The sequence below is a fragment of the Coregonus lavaretus genome (assembly GCF_964263955.1).
Source record: "Coregonus lavaretus genome assembly, chromosome: 28".
Taxonomy (NCBI): Eukaryota; Metazoa; Chordata; class Actinopteri; order Salmoniformes; family Salmonidae; genus Coregonus; species Coregonus lavaretus.
In genome coordinates this window covers 11442291-11459042 of record NC_140015.1, presented here as the reverse complement: position 1 = coordinate 11459042, position 16752 = coordinate 11442291, and the positions used below count along the sequence as shown (strand labels likewise).

The following is a 16752-nucleotide window of genomic DNA, read 5'->3' as shown; positions in this document are numbered from 1 at the left end:
TATAGATACCATGTATTTGCCTCTAACGCTCCTGTGCGTGTGTCTGTGTGTGTGTGTGTGGGCGTGCGTGCCTGTCTGCCTGCATGCCTGCATGTGTGTGTGTCCCAGGTGTTCCACTCGGCCCAGATGGACCAGAAGCTGAGCTGGCTGCAGGCCCACCTAGCCTGTCAGAGACACCATGGAGCCAACCTGCTGAGTGTCAGTGGCCCAGAGGAGGAGCACTTCATACTGCAGATACTACACGAAGCCTTTGGGTGGGTGGACGCTCCACCTTGATCATGCATGGGCTGTTTGAATGGGACTCTGTTACGGGGCCTAGACTGGATGGAGGGAGATTGTGGTTGTTATTTGAAAAGGGGATGGGATGGGTTTGTAATTGAAAGAGGGAATGTGGTGGTAATGATGATGATGATTATAATTGTTGGGGGTGTTTATATTTGTCCTGTTACACACAAGTGTGTAATGGAAATGTGTTTTTTTGCATATTCCAACTCCCCCTGAGATACCCGCAGGGAGTGGGGTCACGGCCAGGGTCGCCATTGTACAGCGCCGCTGGAGCAATTAGGGTTAAGTGCCTGGCTCAAGGGCACAGCGAAAGAATATATATTATTTTTTATGGTGATGACAATGATGATGTTGATGATGATGATGATGGTCCACAGGGAGTCAGAGGACCATGAGCAGCACTGGTTCTGGATCGGACTGAACCGCAGGAACCCCTTGGACAACGGTAGCTGGAAGTGGAGCGACGGACTGGCCGTGAGTCACAGCATCACCATTCAGTCATCCAGCCACAGAATTACTTCACAGCATGTCTATGGAACTAATTAGAGCAGCCAAACCACAGCACTATATATTATTGACCCAGCATAACACAGCAACCTTAATTTACTGATAGGTACAGCCCAGCTGCAACAACATACAGCCTCTTGCACCATATACGTGTAGCTCAAAGCTTATATATATAGCTACCTACTTTGTAGCTACTTTTGTAACATCTCAACCCATCTTCCTCTGTATGTCAGTATACGTACCAGAACTTTGGGCGTTACTACTACGACATCCGTCAGTGTGCAGCAGCAGACCTGGGCACCATGACCTGGCTGGCCATGCGCTGTGACTCTGAACTGGACTGGATCTGCAAGATCCCCAAAGGTAACAGCAAGACAACAGAACCACACATAGACACAGATACAGTCACAAAGCAGTGCTACTGCTGTATACAGACACAATGGAGACACTGACACAAGGGGCCCTTGTTATTGCCTGAAAGCTTTCATTTTGAATATTCAATTCTGTGTTATGTAGTGCTGAGCGATTAATCGTAGAAAAAAATCTCAGTTATTAAACAACTAATTGTCCGACATCGGTTCAATTACTTGAATTCCATTTAGTTCGGGGTTTTTTGGGAGCCCAATGCGCCATTTCTCTAGAGAGAAATCAAATAATACAGGAGAGATATACAGACAATAACTATGTGGGATGTTGGGCTGAAGGGAGTTGTAGTTTTCATTAAGCAAATATGTGACCGATCGGCTCGATTTGGTCTTATGTAACAACATTTGAAATTGTGTTTTTTACATTGGATAAAAGTAGAGACTCAGAGCTAGAAAATTGTATATCATACAATACAGTTGAGGAACAATGGGACAGTAATTCTGCTTTGGAAGTTGATAAACTTGTAACACCACTTTTGAGAAAATGGCCCTTGAATGTTTTGGTACACCTACTGGAGAGCTCTTCTTTGTCTACACCCATTCAGCATCGTTCACACCCTCTTAAGCCTTAGCCCCACCCATCTCTTTAAGGATTCACATGTGAGGCCATGTGCTAAATAGAGTGAGGACGGTAGTGTACTAAACAACCAAAGATTTCAAGACTAAAGGCGGGTATATACTACGTCTATCGACATGTCTGTAGACAGTTGTCGCAGTGACATCATGAACATTCTATTGTCTTCCGACATCAAACTTGTTGTTATGAAAAAGTATAAGCACAAAAATGACAGGCTGCATGACATCAGCAGCCTGGTGGTCCAAAATAGCATAACTGGTGTATTTAAACACCAATAAACGCATCCGTTTAAAAGTAAATTTAGTATATGTCAATCTAGCAAACCAGGCAAATAAAAGCAACTTTCTAAACAATGTTTTGGTTAGTTTCTAGCTTGTTAGCTAGCCAGCTATCTTTAAGTTAGCTGGCTAGCCAGTTCAAATAATGACCATATCATATACAGTAGCTGACAACGTCTAAACTTGAGCTAATTTGTATTTATTATTAAAGGAAATAAACTCACAACAAGATAATTATTTACAAGTTAATGGTGAGCTAATGACAGAAAATAGCTTACATTTGTGAGTGTGATGAAATAAAAGCAGGGTATTCTACCTGAGAATTTTTGAACTTGGACACTGTCTCGTTGGCCTAACGTTATATCCTAATTTGACTTTGGTGCAGGTCACGTTGTTCTCACATTACCGTCTCTGGTATACACACACTATATAAAATATAATCTACGTTTATTGTCACATGCACAGGATACAGAAAGGGTAAATGGTACAGTGAAATGGTTACTTGCATAGTGGAGTCTTTTGTTTAGACATCTAGCTAGCTATTTAAACAATGAACCATAATCCCAACTCATAATGTTACTACCCTGCATGAATCTGCAGGTAGCTAATGCTAACCAGCTAGGTTCAATGTTAGCTAGCTAGCTAACATTAGGCTATAACTAGCAATGCAAATGGCTCTGAGATACGAATAATATTACTACACAGATCATACATGTAACGTTAGCTAACGAGCCATCCAGCTAACATTAGCTAGCTAACAGTACACTTTAACTTGCTATGAAAACGACTTTCTGACAGAAACGCATAATATCTGAAAATGTAGCTAGCTAGACTCTCTTACCCATATATATGGATGAACGCTTCTCCCTCTCTGCCACGGATGCCATGGTTGCCCTTAGTTTGAAGATGTAATCCGGAGACAGGTGTTTTTTACAACAGCCTTCTGTGTGTTCTCTTTTCGACACCCTCTGCATATTTGCAATCAAACGCCAGAATGTTCTTCATCTCCTTAGCTATCATACTCTGCTTCCACCGGACATTCCTCTGATTTCAAGACTCGGCCTCCAGAAAGTGGAGAGCATTAGCAACACTTTTGCAGCTCTTCGTGATATCTTTAAAAAAAGCCGCGTTAGAAAGGATTACCTACACATACTGAGCAGCTCATGTTATAGACAGAAGCTTGCTACATGGCAGACCAATCCGAACTCATCTCTCGGCATGTCCAGCCCATCCATTATCTCAGCCAATCATGGCTAGCGGGAAGGTTCCTGTCTTTTTCCATGGCTAAAGCAACTAGGCTCGTAATTTAACAATTGTATTCATATTTACAGATGGCATGCAAGTTTGTTATTAAGTCATATGAAGTTTCAGATGTTCCAGAAGGCATTTCTGCCAAAAAACTCATTTTGATAAAAACATTTATGTTTACATTCAAATGCCTTCAAATAAATTAGTGACACGCGACATATGCCTCGTTTCCTGAAACGAGCCACATATTCAACCTAATTCAGCGCAAAAAATGTGTAATTAACTACAATGACCATAATCAATTGCACCAGTTTTTTCAGGCTCAGATAGAGACAGGTCAGAGAGGAAGAGGCAAAGCGAGAGGTTTCAGTCTCGACAAAATCGGTCCAAAATAAGCTCAAAATAAACCCAATGCGTTTCTATGGGCTTATTTTGGACCTAAGCTTGTCGCCTGCCTCCCGCCTTTGGGACAACGACTCCCATTATTAGGGCGGAGACATAAGCATCACTTCATTATATACAGATCTCTGGACGGATACACTTTTACGCCTGCTACGTTAGGTTGGATACACACAGACTGCATAGACCTCATGAGAGAGGAATGTACACAACACAACAACAGGAGGGACAGAAACAGTTTGTGAAGTATGCCTTATCTACTTTGAACAACTAGTAAAATGATTTTGTCAGACAGCTCTGCAGCATACTTAGGCAGGCTAGCCTAGCTAAATAGGATGACTAAAGACAGTACAGTATGGGAAATAATAAAGTCATTAATTAAGTAATATACACACCTGAAATATTGTATTATTTCATAGTCATTTCATTTTTCTGTTGATGTCTACCCAATGTGTACCTGACAGAGACAATGGAATATTTTCAATGTTTTGGCAATTGAATGTTCACTATTTTTGGTTTTGGAATTTCCATTAAAAAGCTCTATCATTGTAGTTATTTCATAATGCTTTTTCTGTTGAAAAGAATAATCGACCCGAAACCGAACCGACCTCAAAAAGCACTAATCACTCAGCACTAGGGTTATGAATTTGTTATGAATTATGAATTCAGACCACTTTGGTGTTTTGTGTTTTCAGGAAAAGTTGATAAGGATCCAAACCCCACTGAAGGTAAACCACACTCCTCTCATTGTCTCTGTTATTTGTATAGTCTCCCATCATAACCCAACTAGCACCTTCTCCTTCTTTGCTTCCCCTCGTTCTCCTCCCCCCAGCCCCCACTCGCAGTGAGTGGGTGGGCTTCCAGGAGGCAGAGTATAAGTTCTTTGACCTCCGGTCTACGTGGGACCAAGCCCAGAGGATCTGTTCCTGGCTCAATGCTTCTCTGGCTTCCATCCACTCTTCTGCAGAGGAGGTTTTCCTGGCCAACACACTGCACAAGGTGCCCCACATAACCTTTATAACCCTTTATTTAAAAAAAACTTTATAACCCTTTTATAACTGCTTCATGTTCATGAAGAACATGACAGAATTAAACATCCACATGGGCACTTTCATAACTCTACAAAAGGTACCAACCATCAACCACCACATGGATGGACATGTGCTGTTTTATCCAAGCCAATAGTCTGTGCTGTACTGTACATCACTGCATGTCACTGGAGGTCATGTGTGTTTTCTCTCTCACCTGCAGATGACCAAGGTAGAGGGGGACCACTGGTGGGTGGGGCTTCATACGTATGAGAACGATGGCCGTTTCCGCTGGTCAGACCACTCTGTGCTCAACTATGTGTCCTGGGCTTTCGGCAGGCCACACCCACTCAGCCGTGACCGCAAATGTGTCCACATGTCAGTCAGCAAAGGTGAGGATTCTGGGATGCTGTACAGTTTGTCTCGTAAATAGCATATTTTGTGTGTTTTTTTTAAACAACATTTCATCTTTCATTCTAAAACGTTCTACAGCGGAGTGGGCAGATCAGAAATGCCACTCAGACCTGCCCTACATCTGTAAGAGAGTGAATGTCACAGGCACCATCCCACCCACACCCTCCACCACCCTGCCCCCCGCGGGTTGCCCCGATGGCTGGGCCCATTTCCTGCACAAGGTAGGGCTCCTGGGTTATGTAGTTCATACTGTACTGATAAAGATGTGAAAGTTATATGAATGTGACATAACTGTGATATGTTATGATTTGATCTTCCATTTTAGCCACTCAGTTGTGATCAGATCTCACGTTAGATCTCAAACTGACCTCTCACCTGAGGTACTGGTTTCTCCTGGGTTATGTTAAGTGTGAGAGCATGATTGTCCTTCCTGACCTGACCTCTCACCTTCCTGTTTGTGTGTGTGTAGTGTTATAAGGTGTTTGGTCATGAGCAGACCCGGAGGGCCACATGGTCAGGAGCCAGGCTCATGTGTGAGTCACAGGGAGGAGCCTTGGCTGTGGTACCCAATCACGTAGAGCAAGGTAGTTTTATTCTCAACTGACGCACAAACAAACACACGCACGGTTTCACACACACACACAAGGGCACACACACACATACACCATCAAAAACATCAGTGGTTCCCAAACTGTCGGGTGAGATGAACATACGCAATAACGTACTTTTTAAGGAACTCAGTCAGGCTTTCAACTTCTTCTTGAAAGTTGTAATAGTAGAATGCATTACCCAATTTTCGAAATTGGGTAGTGCATCATCAGTTTTGCTCTTGTCATGTCAGTCATTGCAGACCTTAGAGAGCTTTTTATAACTTGTCAGACATGTCCAGTTCCCCAATGATGAAAGGGGGGCATGAGTGAAAAAGTTTGGGAAGCACTGAATAACATCATGCATGCTGTCTCCCACAGCCTTTGTCACCACTCTGCTGTCCAACGTGAGTTTTGACCTGTGGGTGGGGCTGACGTCTGACTCTAAAGGCCACTTCCAGTGGGCTCATCCTGGACTCCTCAGCTACACCAACTGGGCCTCTGGAGAACCCCTGGACAACAGTGGACCACTCCACAACAAGACTCCGGTACATACCACCCTGGTCTCATCTGTTTCTGTATTAATCCAGTCTTGCATCCCAAATGGAACCCTATTCCCTACATAGTGCACTACTTTAGAACCAGTTCACTAGTCGAAAGTAGTGCACTATATATGGAATATGGTGCCATTTGGGACACACACTTGGTCTGTGGTCCAGTCTTTGTCATGTCCATTGTTGATGACATCATTGACACCTGACAGGGTAACTGTGTGGTGATGATCCATGGGAACCCAGCAAAGAATACTGGCATGTGGGCGTCCCGGGCCTGTGAGATGGAGAAACATGGCTACATCTGCCAGAAGAAACAAGGTACAGTCACAACTCCAAACTGCACAGCTACTCGCAATGCAACAGTGCATAACATAACTAACCAGTGAATGGTGTAGTAGACAAGCATTCCTGTGTGAATCTGTTACATGGTACTGTACCTACTGAAACACATACCTGATATATTAAACAGTTGTGTTTATATCAGTCAGCAGAAACAGTTTCCTTTATATGCTGATATAACTTTGTCTCCTTAGACCCAGCTCTGCCCTCTGGCCCTGCCCTCCTGCCATCCTCCCTGTCGGGAGCCCTGGAGCTGGGTGGGGTGTCGTACCGCGTAGTGAAGAAGCGTCTGGACTGGACAGGGGCGCTGCATGTGTGCGAGTCTCTGAACGGGACGTTGGCTTCAGTGAGAGACCCCTACCAACAGGCTTACCTCACCCTGCTGATGAACAGCTTACACCTCCCAGCATGGATCGGCCTTTACAACTCTGGGGTGAGGCCCTGGACATGACAAGCTAGGAGGAGTTATGCACATTTACGAGATCTTTATTGGTTTGTTTTGATACAACAACATGGTAAAATGTAGGGTGAGATAATTGTAACACTACAATATTACATTGATATAATCAGATCTTCAAAGATTTATTTAACTAGATTGGCCAATGAGGTAAGACTTGGAGTCAGAATATTATGATTAACTCCTCCTCTGTTCCACACTCAGGGGCGGAGCTTCAGCTGGTTGGGCGAGGAGGACCTGACTTACACTGCCTGGCGGGATGGGGAGCCTAATAAACTGTCTGGATGTGGTCACATGACCACGGTGGGGCAGTGGACTATGACCCCCTGTGACGCTAAACTGGATGCTGCCATCTGTCAGATTAATACAGGTGTGGGTGTGTGTGTGGGTGTGTGTGTGTGTGTGTGTGTGTGTGTGTATTTGTGCATCCGTGTATGTGTGCATGTTTGTGTGTGTGTGTTTTATCAATAGGATAATGCAGTATATGTGTAAGCCCTGTCCTGCTCTCTCTCTCTCTATCTCTCTCCACCAGAGGAGGCTGTGGTGCACCAGTGGAGTTACCCAGGACAGTGCCCTCACTCTCTGGGCGACTGGGCCTGGGTGCCCTTCAGGAACCACTGCTACTCCTTCAACCTGCAGAACCTACGGCTGCAGACCGACGCCCACTCCTCCTGCAGGAAGGGTAAGGAGGACACTCTGTCACCTGCCAATCACACAGTCCAGACATGCCCTTAGTCAGCCAGACACTCCTTAGTCTCTATACATGACACTATACATGCACATCGTGTGTGTCCCAAATGGCACCCTATTCCCTATGTAGTACACTACTTTTGATCAGAGCCCTATAGAGAATAGGATGCCATTTGGGACGCACAACAGTGGATTCGGTTAGCTTTTAACAGCTAGGACCGCTATTTCTTGTCCCGGAATCCCGCTTAACTGCTTGAAAGAGCCGCTAACCTAGCTAAGTTGCTAGCCATCAAGCTAACAAAGTTAGTTCCAGATGAGTTTTCCAATGGAGCCATCTTTGTCTGGAGAAGTAAATGAACGGTTCAAGCGCTGTAGGAGCTGTATCTACTACGCTTTGTTTCGGGACAAACTGGATCACTCAGAGTTCCAATGTGGCTATTGTTTGCTTGCCGAGGATTATAGGCTTGAGGTGGCTTCCTTGATCACGCAGGTCGCCAACCTACGTAAGAAACTGGGGGAAACGCAGAGTGGAATGTTTACCTTTTCTACGCCGGTGGCTGGACAGCGTTCACACTTGTTGGATGCATCTCCGCCTTGTCGTTTGTCGTTATTCGACTGGCCGGTGTTGCCCGGAGTTCGTTTGCCAGGGGAGCCATCTCCTGCCTCTCCTCCCCCATCTGATAGCGGAGTCGAAGGAGCACAGCAAGAGGAGCATGGCAATCAACGATGGTCGCATGTCACGAGCCATGGAAGCCAAAGACAGCGGCCTCCCGCAAAGCAGTCTATACTCCCAATGAGAGGCCCGGAGCGGATACAAACAACAAATAGTTTCGCCGCCCTGGAGCCTGATCTTCCTGCACCTTCGTCGCTAGGGGTACCTGTGTGTGCGGCCGCTGTGCCTACTCCTACTCCTTCCCTCAAGAAAAAGCTTCAAACTGTAACCAGTGCCTGCAACCTGGTTCAGGTTATCAGTCAACCTACCAGGGTAGTTACAAACAACACAGGAATGAAATCATCAACATATATTGATCACATCTTTACTAATGCTGCAGAAGTGTGCTTGAAAGCAGTATCCAGATCCAGCGGATGTAGTGATCACAATATAGTAGCCATATCTAGGAAAACCAAAGTTCCAAAGGCTGGGCCTAATATAGTGTATAAGAGGTCAAACAATACGTTTTGTAGTGACTCCTATGTTGTTGATGTAATGAATATTTGTTGGTCCGTGGTGTGTAATGAGGAGCAAACAGACGTTGCATTTGACACATTTATGAAATTGATTATCCCAGTTACTAATAAGCTTGCACCCATTAAGAAAATGACTGTAAAAACTGTTAAATCCCTGTGGATTGATGAGGAATTGAAAAATTGTATGGTTGAGAGGGATGAGGCAAAAGGAATGTCAAATAAGTCAGGCTGCACAACCGATTGGCAAACGTACTGCAAATTGAGAAATCATGTGACTAAACTGAATAAAAAGAAGAAGAAACTACACAATAAAACAAAGATAAATGATACAAAAAGAATGATAGTAAAAAGCTATGGAGCACCTTCAATGACATTTTGGGAAAAAAGGCAAACTCAGCTCCATCATTCATTGAATCAGATGTCTCATTCATCACAAAACCGACTGATATTGCCAACTACTTTAATGATTTTTTCATTGGCAAGATTAGAAAATGTAGGCATGACATGCCAGCAACAAACACTAACACTACACATCCAAGTATATCTGACCAAATTATGAAAGACAAGAATTGTAATTTTGAATTCTGTAAAGTGAGTGTGGAAGAGGTGTCTATCAACAATGACAAGCCACCAGGGTCTGACAACTTGGATGGAAAATTACTGAGGAAAATAGTGGACGATATTGCCACTCCTATTTGCCATATCTTCAATGTAAGCCTAATAGAAAGTGTGTGCCCTCAGGCCTAGAGGGAAGCAAAAGTCATTCCAATCAGCCTGTTACCAACCCTTAGTCAAGTTTAGGAAGAAATGGTGTTTGACCAGATACAATGCTATTTTACAGTAAACAAATTGACAACGTTCTTTCAGCACGCTTATAGGGAAGGACATTCAACAAGCACAGCACTTACACAAATGACTGATGATTGGCTGAGAGAAATTAATGATAAAAACATTGTGGGGGCTGTTTTGTTAGACTTCAGTGTGGCTTTTGACATTATCGATCATAGTCTGCTGCTGGAAAAACATATGTGTTATGGCTTTACATCCCCTGCTATATTGAGGATAAACAGTTACCTGTCTAACAGAACACAGAGGGTGTTATTTAATGGAAGCCTCTCCAACATAATCCAGGTAGAATCAGGAATTCCCCAGGGCAGCTGTCTAGGCCCCTTACTTTTTTCAATCTTTACTAACGACATGCCACTGGCTTTGAGTAAAGCCAGTGTGTCTATGTATGCGGATGACTCAACACTATACACGTCAGCTATTACAGCGACTGAAATGACTGCAACAATTAACAATGTGCTGTAGTTAGTTTCAGAATGGGTGGCAAGGAATAAGTTAGTCCTAAATATTTCTAAAACTGAAAGCATTGAATTTGGGACAAATCATTCACTAAAACCTAAACCTCAACTATATCTTGTAATAAATAATGTGGAAATTGAGCAAGTTGAGGTGACTAAACTGCTGGGAGTAACCATGGATTGTAAACTGTCATGGTCGAAATATATTGATACAACAGTAGCTAATATGGAGAGAAGTGTCACGATCGTCTAATGAGGGAGACCAAAGCGCAGCGCGTTGAGCGAACATGACTTTATTAAATTAAAGTACTCACTACAAAAACAACAAACAATGACGAATCGTGAAGTCCTCAGTTACAATGACTGACAAGGAACAAAAACCCACAACACTAAGGTGAACACTGACAGTTTAAATATGGCTCCCAATCAGAGATAACGAGCCGACAGCTGACACTCGTTACCACTGATTGGGAGTCACACGACCAAACAAGGAAACCCAACCAAATACAACACACCCAATACCAAACACAACCAAATGAACACACCCTGGCTCAAAATACACAGTCCCGGAGCCAGAGCGTGACAGTACCCCCCCCTAAAGGCGCGGACTCCGACCGCGCCTACACCCCAAATAGGGAAGGGCTGGGTGGGTATTGCTCCTCGGAGGCGGCTCCGGCTCCGGGCTTGACCACCACCCTACTACAATCCCCCCGTAGTGCCCCCAGTCCGATCTGACCCAGTTAGCTGGATCAGGACTGCCGACGCGCACCCCTGGCTTGGCGCGTGAGGCAGGAATGGACCGGACCTGGCAGACGATACGCACCCTTTGCATGGTGCGTGGAGCCGGAACAGGCCTCACCAGGCTGAAGACTCGCATCCCTGGCTTGGTGCGAGTAGCAGGAATGGGCTGAATCCGGCTGACGACTCGCACCCTTGGCTTGGTGCGAGTAGCAGGAATGGGCTGAATCCGGCTGACGACTCGCACCCTTGGCTTGGTGCGAGTAGCAGGAATGGGCTGAATCCGGCTGACGACTCGCACCCTTGACTTGGTGCGAGTGGCAGGAACAGGCAGAATCCGGCTGACGACTCGCACCCCTGGTTTGGTGCGAGTGGCAGGAACAGGCCGGACAGGGCTGACGAAACGCACCATAGACTTGGTGCGGAGAGCAGGCACGGGTCTGACAGGGCTGGCGACGCGCACCACAGACTTGGCGCGGAGAGCAGGAACGGGCCGGACAGGGCTGATGACGCACACCACTGGCTTGGTGCGAGGAGCTTGGATGGGCCGGACTGTACTGGGGACACACACCACTGGCCCTACACCGGGATCTGGAACGGGCCGGACCGGACTGGCAACACACGCCAGTACCTCTCGCCGTGCCTCTACTTCCTCCATCCCCTCTTCGACCAGTGGCCCCCGTAACCCGACGGCCTCCTCCGGCAACCCACTGGACCGCTCTATCGCGGCCTCCTGCTGGTCCGACGTCGTGAGCCCCCCCCTAAAAATTTTCTGGGGTTCTCTCCTCTTCGTGGACCAGGCCTCCATCGTTCTCGCCAGACTATCACCCCACTGCTCCAAAGTCCAACCTCTCTCCTCTTCTCTTGGCTTGGCCCAGTCGAGACTCCTACTCAACTGCTCCCAAGTCCATCCTCTCTCTTCTTCATGCTGCTTGATCTGGTTAAGGTGGGTTTTTCTGTCACGATCGTCTAATGAGGGAGACCAAAGCGCAGCGCGTTGAGCGAACATGACTTTATTAAATTAAAGTACTCACTACAAAAACAACAAACAATGACAAATCGTGAAGTCCTCAGTTACAATGACTGACAAGGAACAAAAACCCACAACACTAAGGTGAACACTGACAGTTTAAATATGGCTCCCAATCAGAGATAACGAGCCGACAGCTGACACTCGTTACCACTGATTGGGAGTCACACGACCAAACAAGGAAACCCAACCAAATACAACACACCCAATACCAAACACAACCAAATGAACACACCCTGGCTCAAAATACACAGTCCCGGAGCCAGAGCGTGACAAGAAGTCTGTCCATAATAAAGCCCTGCTCTACCTTCTTAACAGCACTATCAACAAGGCAGGTCCTACAGGCTCTAGTTTTGTCGCACCTGGACTACTGTTCAGTCGTGTGGTCAGGTGCCACAAAGAGGGACTTGGGAAAATTGCAATTGGCTCAGAACAGGGCAGCACGGCTGGCCCTTGGACGTACACAGAGAGCAAACATTAATAATATGCATGTCAATCTCTCCTGGCTCAAAGTGGAGGAGAGATTGACTTCATCACTACTTGTATTTGTGAGAGGTACTGACATGTTGAATGCACCGAGCTGTCTATTTAAACGACTAGCACAGAGCTCAGACAACCATGCATACCCCACAAGACATGCCACCAGAGGTCTCTTCACAGTCCCCAAGTCCAGAACAGACTATAGGAGGCACACAGTACTACGTAGAGCTATGACCAAATGGAACTCTATTCCACATCAGGTAACTGATGCAAGCAGTAGAATCAGATTTAAAAAACAGATACAAATGCACCTTATGGAACAGCGAGGACTGTGAAACAACACACACATAGGCACAGACACATGCTACACACACGATAACATATGCACTATACACACACGTACACATGGATTTTGTGTTGTAGATATGTGGTAGTGGAGTAGGGGCCTGAGGGCACACACTTAGTGTGTTGTAAAATTTGTTATGAATATATTGTAATGTTTTTAAAATTGTATAACTGCCTTAATTTTGCTGGACCCCAGGAAGAGTAGCTTCCTCTCTCCACTCAATCGCTGTTGTCATGGAGAGAGCTTTCAGCGCTCAGCACTGACATCATGACCAAATATGTCAATAAGTCTAAATTAGCTGTGATTCATTGAGCTTTTATTGAAATGCACTCGCTTTATTATCTCCTGATTTCTCGCTTTCATTTTCCTTCTCATCATCCCTCTCTTTCTCTGTTTCACACCTCCCTCTGTCTGTCAACTCTTCTCTGACCGCATTTAATTATCTCAATATGGTTATCTGACCTTCTCTCTCTCTCTCTCTCTCTCTCTCTCTCTCTCTCTCTCTCTCTCTCTCTCTCTCTCTCTCTCTCTCTCTCTCTCTCTCTCTCTCTCTCTCTCTCTCTCTCTCTCTCTCTCTCTCTCTCTCTCTCTCTCTCTCTCTCTCTCTCTCTCTCTCTCTCTCTCTCTCTCTCTCTCTCTCTCTCTCTCTCTCTCTCTCTCTCTCTCTATCTATGCCCCCCTCTCTCCCCCCCAGTGGGTGCCCAGCTGCTGTCGGTCCTGGATGAAACAGAGAATGGCTTTGTATGGGAGCACATCCAGAGCTACCAGGAGCAGGCCCACGGAGCCTGGCTGGGTATGACCTTTAACTCCAAAGGTAAGGAACTCCTCAGGTAGTACACAGTGAAAGTATACACAGATGATTCTTACTGTTAAAAACATGTAAAGATCATGTACTGTAAGGTCATATAATCTAATGTGTTATGTAAGAAGAGTCAAATATCAGAGTGACATATGCTAGTCATATACTCATTCATATATTAACATACATTATTTGTACCCACCTTTTTGCAATAGGGTATTCCAGGGCTATTTCAAGGTATTCTTCAGACAGGCATGGCCATACTGTGTGAACATCAGTGTGTGTTTGTGTGTGTGTTGTTCCTGGTGTTGTCCTGCAGGGAGCAGTCTGATGTGGTCTGAGAGTGCAGAGGTGAAGTTCACTAACTGGGAGGTGCAGGGCACCAACCTGAGCATGCTGTTTCCCAACACCTGCTTCTGGATCCAGAGCAACACTGGCCTGTGGAAACCAGGCTCCTGCAAGAACCGCACGCACGGAGTCATCTGCAAACGGCCACGCAGTAAGGAAGGCCTCACACTGTAGCACAGACAAATAACAATATGGACAATGTCCTACATGTACATAGTGTCAAAGTCGCGTCAATTCAAATCTGGTATTAGGAACAAAAGAGGTCAACACGACTTCTAAGATATACTAGTTATTTTAATTAATGCAAAAACCTTCAATGGTAAATATGATGTTTCGTATATATGGGCTCTCTGAAACACCTCGCAGGGCACTTCAGAGAACTAACCCATTGTTCTGGGTTCTTGCTCAAATACTCTGACAGAGGGAGTTTCCCACCTCTCTGCTGACCAATTAGAGTAGAGACTTGAGCGTGGTTTAGACTTACTCAGTCAATCCGTTGATGCATCTCTGTTACCAGGCATATGTCCATATCATAACAACCTGTCATAGTAAGAAGAGCCAGCTCCCTTAGACACCATTCCTACGTCCAAGGAAGGTTCACAGATCACAAAGAACCAGTATATTCCAGCATCTGGAGACACAAATCCCTATCTCCCTTTACCCCCTAAAACAGCTCTTCACATCAATCACAGCCTGCCAGGTGTCACAACCTACATTAGCCCAGTCAAGAATGCATTCTTTCTAAGTTAGTCATCCCATCAATTATAAACATAATAAATCTCTCACAATAGTGATAGCAAAGATGTATGACCACTTACTGTGCTTCATTTAAAACTGCCAACAGCAATCTCTGAACTGACAACACAACTCAAATGTTATCTTTTTCGTTGCAGGTGCTGAGGCTTCGGCAGTAGTCTGTAAGTATGGATAGGATATCCTATGTTGTTTGTTCAAGTCATGAAATGTTAGATTTGTTTAAATCTGTAATGCTAATCTGTAAAAAAAAATAGTCCTTCTCTCTCTCCCCCTCTCTCCCTGTCTGTTTCAGCTGAAGAGGACCACCTGCCCACACTGATCGTGATCATGGTGACAGGCCTGGTGTTGGTGATCCTCATCGTGGGCATGATCTACCTGTACCGCCGGCGCCAGGCGGGCTCCCTGGGCTCTTACGAGGGGGCGCGCTACAGCCGCACCAACTCCAACCCCTCCGAACAGGCCGAGAAGAACATCCTGGTGTCTGACATGGAGCTCAACGAGCAGCCGGAGTAGCACAGCCAACCAGGACCCCCCCCCCCCTCCCCCTGGGCAGGAGACACCTGGGAGTACCTAATATTGACTGACTGATACACATTCTGCTTCTACATTTTATGTCCCTGTTCTGTTTGAAGAGATGTTGAAGATGCTGAAGGTCTGTGCTGTGTAGAGCGTAGCAGATGCCAATCAAATTCCATTTAAACAGTCATTCTCCAAAGGGGTTAATAATATGCAAATTACAATATGAACTGCTTTTCCTAGTAGTATAGAAATAATGTTTCTGATGTCAGTTTCGCATTTCATTTCAAACAAGTTCATGTTTTTGGTCACTATGTCTAAAAGGCAGATGCCAAAAGCCAAAGCCTTTGCACCAGTTCTTCGCTTGTCAAGAGACTCAGTATCATCCAAATATCCACACAACCTCCATCGAGACCATGACAGTATTTACCTGAGGTTAACTTCAGGTTTGTTTTGTATATTTCCTTTTGGTTTGTTTGTGTGTTTTTTGTCAAAACCAGTGCAGCTGTAGTGAATCCTTCTTCAAATTCTGGTTGTTGTGGTGAAGCTTCTGTTGTTGCCCGTCCCCTGCCCTCCCTCCCTCCCTTCTGTTCTAACTGACACGTCAGCAGAGGCTGGTTGGAAAGCAATACTTACTTCAGTGTGGAAGAGAAGAGGACAGTGATTTTACAGTGACGATTTTAGAGTCCCTGGCCTGTACACCACAACCGCACATACAGTAGGAGAGAGAGAGAGGGGGGGGGGGGGGGGGGAGCCTGAGATTTGACATTGATACAGACTGATACCGTTTTTTTGTCTTGGTACAGTGTGATGGGGAAGATAAGGGTATGACCCCCATTATATCTCAGTATGTAACGTTCTAGAGGGTTTTAGAGGGTTTGTTTTAGCACTTTCTACCACCATCATGAGAAGAGCCAACATTTATTACTTAAAGTAACTGTCCAGTGTTTCCAGATTTCTATGAAATATGACCTATAATGAATTACAATATGAGTGAAATAGTTTTCCTTCCCAAAAAATGGTAATGAAGTATTTTAAAAAGCAGCTTTTCTGTGGTGGAATGGTGTGGGCCTACCACAACAACAGAATGGTGTGGGAGTATACCGGTCATTATATTGATGCGAGTAGACCGCTGATTGGCCAGTGAACACGTTTTTTAAACAGTCTGTTTGAGATACAGGTTTGAAGTGGGGGGGGGTTTTCTCCAATTTAAGCTTTGACCACAAATACGAGTATAGGATAAGTCAACAACATTATTTGGTTATGAGTTAACAGAGTATTAACTTTTAAAAGTGAGATTTTCACTAGACAGTTACTTTAAGCAAAGGACAGTGCATTCACTCCTTTGTTCATGCATTATTACTAAGGTACTTTTCAATTGTTTTTGTTTCATTTCCTTCCCTTGGCTTGGCTTTTGGATGGGTAACATGGTGTAAAGTAGGTGAACGTCTGTGTCTCA

At 45.1% G+C, this 16752-nt stretch overlaps 1 protein-coding gene across 1 annotated transcript in view; it reads left to right on the top strand.

Annotated features, from left to right (window-relative positions):
* Positions 1 to 16289, top strand: part of LOC311104263 (C-type mannose receptor 2-like) — a 42577-nt gene extending 26288 nt beyond the window's left edge. The window contains exons 13-29 of the mRNA XM_084146045.1: positions 109 to 254; positions 663 to 759; positions 1026 to 1155; positions 4415 to 4447; positions 4552 to 4718; positions 4971 to 5139; positions 5240 to 5382; positions 5631 to 5745; positions 6130 to 6296; positions 6512 to 6620; positions 6836 to 7074; positions 7303 to 7468; positions 7631 to 7780; positions 13569 to 13688; positions 13993 to 14172; positions 14915 to 14938; positions 15070 to 16289. Coding sequence (XP_084002171.1) covers positions 109 to 254; positions 663 to 759; positions 1026 to 1155; positions 4415 to 4447; positions 4552 to 4718; positions 4971 to 5139; positions 5240 to 5382; positions 5631 to 5745; positions 6130 to 6296; positions 6512 to 6620; positions 6836 to 7074; positions 7303 to 7468; positions 7631 to 7780; positions 13569 to 13688; positions 13993 to 14172; positions 14915 to 14938; positions 15070 to 15290 — 2376 coding nt within the window. The 3' untranslated portion in view covers positions 15291 to 16289. The remainder of the gene's footprint in view (positions 1 to 108; positions 255 to 662; positions 760 to 1025; positions 1156 to 4414; positions 4448 to 4551; positions 4719 to 4970; positions 5140 to 5239; positions 5383 to 5630; positions 5746 to 6129; positions 6297 to 6511; positions 6621 to 6835; positions 7075 to 7302; positions 7469 to 7630; positions 7781 to 13568; positions 13689 to 13992; positions 14173 to 14914; positions 14939 to 15069) is intronic.
* Positions 16290 to 16752: the final 463 nt, after the last annotated feature.